Source organism: Acomys minous (assembly GCF_964271855.1).
Source record: "Acomys minous genome assembly, chromosome: 2".
Lineage (NCBI taxonomy): Eukaryota > Metazoa > Chordata > Mammalia > Rodentia > Muridae > Acomys > Acomys minous.
Window position 1 is genome coordinate 132,810,004 of NC_140484.1, and position 7,046 is coordinate 132,817,049.

The following is a 7,046-nucleotide window of genomic DNA, read 5'->3' on the forward strand; positions in this document are numbered from 1 at the left end:
ACTTCGGACATGGGGGGTCAGGCATAGCTCTCGCAGAAGAGAAAGCACAATAGGCTACTCCCCTTCGCTGTACCACTTTCCGGCCTGGAGTCACCAGAGGGTGTGCACCCAGCCTCTCAGAACTACCAAAGGCGTCTTCCCCGTGACCCTGCCTCCATTTGTCCGCTTCTTCCGCACGTTCCCGGAAGAGTGGGGTTGAGGGCGGGCTCTACGCCTAGAGCCAACCAATGAAAATGTGCAGAGGGCTCCGTCCTTCCGTGTGTGTGCTCTCCCGAGAGTGCCCGCTTTCTGCGGAGAGAAGCGGGAGTGCTCTCTGCCTGCGGAACTGGGCGTCTAGGGCAGAACGCGTTCGCATGCCCTTGGACACCTGCGGGTGAGCACTTCGCACGCATCCCTACGCCGGAGAGACCGCGGGAGTGCGCCCGGAACTGGGAGAGGTGCTCCAAGGGTCCCGGCTGCCTTTATTTCTCTGCTTCCCCTTCCTTGCCATGCCTTTCTAAAAGTCCAGGCCAAGCTGTCAGCCACCTCGCCCGCCCTTAATCTCTAAACATGAGTTGAACTCATTTCATTCAAGGAATACCGAGGGCAACATGTATTGGGCGCAGACTGCAGTACCATTTACTGAGTCTGCCTAGTGGACCCGAAAGCGGTTATTTTTCGTGTGTAACTTGCTGATCCCAATGAGATAGTTTTCTACTCAAATGTCTTTTCAAAGCCATTTTCCCTTTTTATTGTGCCTCCATATAGGCGAGGTTTATATAGAGGTGGGGGTGCTTAAATCCCTTTTGTGACTTACCCCTTGTCCTCATGATAACAGTCTTAAACTCCTAACATGAGCTGCAAAGTTTTGTTGTTCTGCCATTTGCTCGTTTCTGCCAGTTTTCATTTCCTGCTCTCCTCATTTCTCCAATCACTGAAGTGTTTTATTGCTCTGTGGTGCGGGGTGGAGGTGGGGGTGGAGGTAGGGGTGGGGGTGGGGGATCAAACTCAGCGGGCCCTCGAACGTCGGACATTGGCTTTACCACCAAACCACTGAACTTTTGATTCCTTTCTTGTGTCCAGTGTTGTCTGGCTACGTCTAGCCAGAAATAGTTTCCCCAAGTCGGCCGAACTCACTACTCAGCCTTGAGTTTCAGCCTGGAAGTAATTTCCTCTAGGAAGTCTTCACGGGCGTGGGCACACCTGTAATCCCATCACTCGGGAGGCAGAAGCAGGTGGATCGCTGTGAGTTCGAGGCCAGCCAAGGCTACACAGAGAAACTCTGTCTCGAAAAACCAAAAAAGAAAGAAAGAACTCACAGCTTACTCCTGCCCATGTTTTCAGCCGTCTGTACATACTGTTGTAAACTACCTGTTGCCTAGATTGTAAACTTCCTGAGGGAAAGAACTGTCTCTAGCCTGGTCATGCTTGTATACTCTCAACATAGTGGTTGGCACACAATGCTCAGTAATTAATTTATGAGACAGAAAAGGCATTGAGATCTGTTTAGTTCCTTTACAGCCCATCGTAATAAAGTTTGTGCAAAGGTGAAAGTCAGCTCTATTGAAGCCTTTTTATTTTTTGGTGTTTGTTTGTTTGTTTATTTATTTTCTCAGACAAGGTTTCTCTGTGTAGCCTTGGCTGTCCTTGAAGCCTTTCTTAAATTCAGCCTTGCGGCAATCTTTGGGATGCTGAAGCAGATGGTCTTGGGAAAACAGTCTGGGCAAACACACCTCACATTTGGATATTTTTGACTAAGTAGCCTCATACTCCACAGACTTTTTGTGCTCTGTGCCACAGCTACACCAGACCCCCAGTTCCTCCCATGCGGCAAACACTGCATGTGCTGGAACATTCCAAGTGCTTGACTTTACTCTTCTGAAGGAAAGAAGAAAGGCTGGGTTTTTTGTTGTCGTTATTTTTGTTTTGTTTTTGAGGTAGATCAGAAATCAGAAATAGCTTCTCCAAAAAAAAAAAAAAAAAACCCGACATTTCATTTAATTTGCATCCCACTAGCTGACTCCACTGAGCTTAGATACATTTATCTCAGTTCATCAAACCGTTTTGCAGGCCGTTTCCCTGTCAGGCCACGTGCTAGGGGCGCCTGTGGTAAATCAGGCCCGGTACCTGATGTTAAAGAGCTTATTCTCCTAGGGGAGAGGGCACATACGCAGGCCATACAGTGCGGCTTAAACTAGACCGTTAGTGAACAGGAAGACATGTATAGTCATAACTGTACTTTAACCTTGTCTGTTGATACTCTAGGTTCCTCAGGATGTCAGCCTCGGTCCCACCAGGCCATAACTGGACCCGGCAGGTGAAGAAGGAGGAGGGAGACGAGGAGGACCCGCTGGACCAGCTGATCACCCGCTCTGGCTGTGCTGCCTCCCACTTTGCCGTGCAAGAGTGTATGGCCCAGCACCAGGACTGGCGTCAGTGCCAGCCGCAAGTGCAGGCTTTCAGAGATTGCATGAGTGCACAGCAGGCGAGACGGCGGGAGGAACTGCAGAGGAGGAAAGAACAAGCCAGTGCTCAACACTGAGACCTAAGCCATCGTCCGCACAGGCCAGAGACCCTGGGAAGAAGAAACCCAAAGCAGAAGAAGTGTGCAACAGGAGGGATACAGTTTGGGGACAGTCTTTGGGATTTAAAGCCAGACACCAGGAAGTTTGCACATGACGGTCGCCAGGAGCTGTTGACTCTATTGTCAGATCACAAATATTCCTCATCGTTCTTGTTCTACCAATATTTGTATTTAAAACTAAGGTGAGGGGCTGGAGAGATGGCTCAGTGGTTAAGAGGACTTTCCAGAGGACCCGAGTTCAGTTCCCAACACCCACAAGGCAGCTCACTACTATCTGTAACTCCAATATCTGACACCCTCACACAGACATACGTGCAGGCAAAACACCTATGCACAGAAAAATAAAATAAAAATAAGGTGGGATATAGGCCACTTCCTCCACCTACCTCTTGAGTCCCTATGCCAAGTACTTTATAAGTAAATTTACAATCTCAAGGTAAATTGGTTGCCCAATCAGGCCTTCATTTTTTTCAACCACAAATTTTACAACAGAAAGTGTTTCTAAGGTAGTGTGTCAGTAATTTGAAGAGGAATGTGACCTTCCTGTTGCTTAGAGATTAGTTCAAGAGGCAGAAGTAAACACCACCCAAACAGTGAACTTACTGCCTAACAGTGACATAAGAGCCTTTATCTTTCCTCACTTCTGGGTGTTTTATTCAGTTTAATGGGGTGGGTGAAGTGAATAGGGAAACATTCTATTTTCTCTGTTCTTGTTCTTGTTCTTGTTCTTGTTCTTGTTCTTCTTCTTCTTCTTCTTCTTCTTCTTCTTCTTCTTCTTCTTCTTCTTCTTCTTCTTCTTCTCCTTTTTTTTGGTTTTTCAAGACAGGGTTTCTCTGTGTAGCCTTGGCTGTCCTGGACTCACTTTGTAGACCAGGCTGGCCTCCAACTCACAGCGATCCACCTGCCTCTGCCTCCCGAGTGCTGGTACTAAAGGTGTGCACCACCACCGCCTGGCTTCTATTTTCTTCTTAAAGAAAGAATCTGCCAGCACTGGGGAGGCAGAGGCAGGTGGATCTCTGTGAGTTTGAGGCCAGCCTAGTCTACATTGCGAGTCCAGAACAGCCAAGGCTACACAGAGAAACCCTGTCTTCGGGGTTAAAAAAAAAAAAAAAAGACAGAATCTGTGTAGCCCAGACTGACCTCACACTTACTATAGCCAATGATGACATTAAACTCCTGATCCTCCTGCCTCCACTCCCAAGCACCAAGAGTACTGGCACGTGCCCCCACAGCTGTCAGGAAAACATTTTCAGCCATGAGTACCTGTTTTATGCCAGGCCCTGCTGAATTAGCAGACTCAGAATCTGCCCTAGCCTAACCAACAAAGCTCGCCTGACATTTTGGAAGCATGTTTAACATTACAATACAGACTTTGACCTTTGGAAAAATGGAGCCTCTACAATCATAGAGCTTCTGTTCCTACTTGACAACAGTTTGACAACTGATAGTGTTGTGTCCTGCTTATAATATCAACAGTTGCTTCTCGTTTTTATTCAGTGGGACCCCCAAATCTATTTCTGCGTGTTCCTGGAAGTCATTTGGGAATGGGAAGGGGGTTGGGAGGTGACCCTGCCATAGAAGCTATGGTGCTTTTTAAAGCCATTATTAACAAACCCTTCTCAGGCATCTGTATGTTAGCAGTCCAAGTCTGAAGTATGGTAGACTCTGAAAGCTACTTTGAGTCTTATGTGCGCAAATTTTAGGGAAGAGGGAAGGAAAGTAGAGAAGGCTTGGGAAGTTTAAGGAACAGTAAAGCTGAAGACCAAGTGAGTAGACAGAGCTGCACCTCTGCTGATCCACTCCAGCTTAGAGCTGTGAGTCATGGGGCGAGTGGTGTTCACTGGCTGGGTTAGCAAGCATCCCAAAGATGGGCACTGTTGATGGCACATGCCTTTAATCCCAGCACTCAGGATGCAGAGGCAGGCAGATCTCTGAGTTTGAGGTCAGCCTGGTCTAAATATGAGTTCCAGGACAGCAATAGCTGTATAGTGACACCCTGTCTCAAGAAGGAAAAAAAAAAATCCCAAGGATGAGAAGGAGTCAGTTGAGTGGGGCCTTTAAAAATGAAGTACTCATTACTTATCTGTAACACATGAAGAGTTACCCTCTGGAGCAAATGAAAAGCCCATCAAAGTCAGTAAGAAAGAGCAATTGGAAATGGAACACTGGCTGGGCATGGACACCCAAACCTACCTACAATCCCAGCATTTGGGAGGCTGAGGCAGGGAGATCATCCATCAATTTGAGGCCAGCCTGGACTATGTAGTAAGTTCCAGTCTGACCTGGCCTATAAAATAAGAATATTAAAAAAAAAAGAAAGAAAGAAAGAAAGAAAGAAAGGGGCTGGAGAGATGGCTCAGAGGTTAAGAGCACTGCCTGCTTTTCGAAAGGTCCTGAGTTCAATTCCCAGCAACCACATGGTGGTTTATAACCATCTGTAATGAGACCTGGTGCCCTCCTCTGGCCTGCAAGCATACATGCAGGCAGAACACTGTAAACATAATAAATATTTAAGAAGAAAGAAAAGAGCTAATATGCTTGAAATCATAGGAAAATGGAAATATGTACTATATTACAAACAATCAGAAAAACACAGGCTTCAGAGAAAATGTTAGCTGATCCTGCTGGCAAGTAAAGTGGGCAGTGTTGATTGAGATAGGAACAGAGGTGTTATTCTCAGTGAAGGGATCACTAGGCTTTTGGAGGACAATTTGATGAGCTCTCAAAACAGTTAAGTATGCGTATCTGGATGCAGTGACACATTCCTATAATCCCAGCACCCAGGAAGGCTGAAGCAGGAGGGGTGGGGGCAATCTGGGCTACACTGTGAGTTCCAGGACAGCCAGAGCTACAGAGTGAGACCCTATCTCAAGAAGAAAATCAAAATACACAAGCTCATTTCCCAAGAGATCCTCAGCTGAATATATGTCCTGCAGCACAGTCACAGTGTCAATTTCCATCAGTAAGGACCACAGTTGCTCATGTATTGAACATGTAGACATGATTCACAGTGGGGCGATGTCCCATTAAACTCCCATCATAAGTGGAAATGCATTTAGGTGGCTGTTGTACCGTGAGGGAAGGGGAAGAGGCTTGCGTAGTCTTCAGATACTTATCCAGCCAGCACTAGGTGGCTCATGAACTATATGTGGACGAACAGGACTACACAAGCCTGTTTCTTCAACTAAACGGGGATATTTCCCATTTCCTAGTCCTACTAAGAAAATTGAATGTAGCTGAGTGCAGTGGCGCACACCTGTGGTCCCAGCACTCAGGGGAGGCAGAGGCGGGGGGGATTTAAGTGCGTTGGAGGCCATCCTGGTCTACAAATCAAGTCCAGGACACCCAAGAAACCCTGTCTCAAAAACAAAAAAACAAAACAAAAAAACCAAAAATCCCAAAACATATAAAAAGAAAATTGAATGTAGGTGAGGAAGGGTATAGGTTAGTGGTGAAGGACTTGCCTCACATCTATCGGGCTCAATCTCCAGCCCTGGAAAAGGAGGGAAAGGAAATAAAAACGAAGTGGGTGATCATAAACACGTAGAAGAATTACTGCCATTCATTGAGTGCTGAAAGCTAATGTGTTTTGAGTCCTTAGATCAGGCAATTCAGGTCCCCAGTCTGCTCTCAACCCTGCGGCAAACTGTCTCCAGACTCTGGTGATGACGGTCGAAGCTGTGGGATGCTGAGCAAGTTAGTGTGCATTTTTTTTGAATCTGCTTTTTCTTTTGGGAAAATGTTCACGTAGTTGCTGGTGAGATGGCTCAGTGAGCAAGGTACCACACAAGCATGAGGACCTGAGTTCAGATCCCGAGCTGTGAAAAAGCTGGAAGCAGAGTACATAGGTAACCCCAGCTCTTGGGGTCAGAGACAGGAGGACCCCTGGAGCTCACTAGCTAGCCAGTACAGCTGAATTATCAGTGAGGTGTAGGTTCAGGAGAGACCCTGCCTCAAAGTACATAGTGGAAAGTTACTAAGGAAGACACCTGACATCAACCTCTCACCTCCACATGCACATGTACACACATGTGCTAACACACAGACCACTTATAAAAATATGTACACACGCCAGGCATGGTGGCGCATGCCTTTAGTCCCAGCACTCAGGAGGTAGAGGCAGGCGGATAGCTGTGAGTTCGAGGCCAGCCTGGTCTACAAAGCGAGTCCAGGACAGCCAAGGCTACATAGAGAAACTCTGTCTCGAAAAACAAAAACAAAACAACAACAACAAAAAAGTATATATATATACACACACACACACACACCTGTTGTGCAAGTTTTGGTTTATATGCAAACATGTTCTTGTTTTAATCCCAGGTGTGGGATATGGGATATGGGGGCTGCTTGTTTTCCCACGCCTGATAACTGCCTCACGAGAGGACAAATGATCTTTGTTAGCTGGGAACTACCTACCTTGTACGGGGGTGTGGTTTTTTTTGCCAGTGGGAATAAATGTCAGACCTAGAGAGACAGACTCTGG

General features: G+C 46.7%; 1 protein-coding gene across 2 annotated transcripts; it reads left to right on the plus strand.

Annotated features, from left to right (window-relative positions):
- The first annotated feature begins 248 nt into the window (after positions 1–248).
- Positions 249–2,956, plus strand: COA4 (cytochrome c oxidase assembly factor 4 homolog). Of its 2 annotated transcripts, none has more exons than XM_084801605.1 (2): positions 249–373; positions 2,245–2,956. In XM_084801605.1, the coding sequence occupies exons 1-2, from the start codon at positions 354–356 to the stop codon at positions 2,519–2,521; spliced, it is 297 nt and encodes a 98-aa protein (XP_084657731.1). In that variant the 5' UTR covers positions 249–353; the 3' UTR covers positions 2,522–2,956. The 2 variants fall into 2 exon arrangements, with proteins under 2 accessions (XP_084657731.1, XP_084657732.1); XM_084801606.1 differs by having other exon boundaries at positions 266–437.
- Positions 2,957–7,046: the final 4,090 nt, after the last annotated feature.

Bases quoted from the DNA above. Each gene is read 5' to 3' on its own strand.
- COA4 (XM_084801605.1), top strand. From the start codon at position 354: ATGCCCTTGGACACCTGCGG. The intron at 374-2,244 runs GTGAGCACTTCG...TTGATACTCTAG, and splicing joins ATGCCCTTGGACACCTGCGG to GTTCCTCAGGATGTCAGCCT.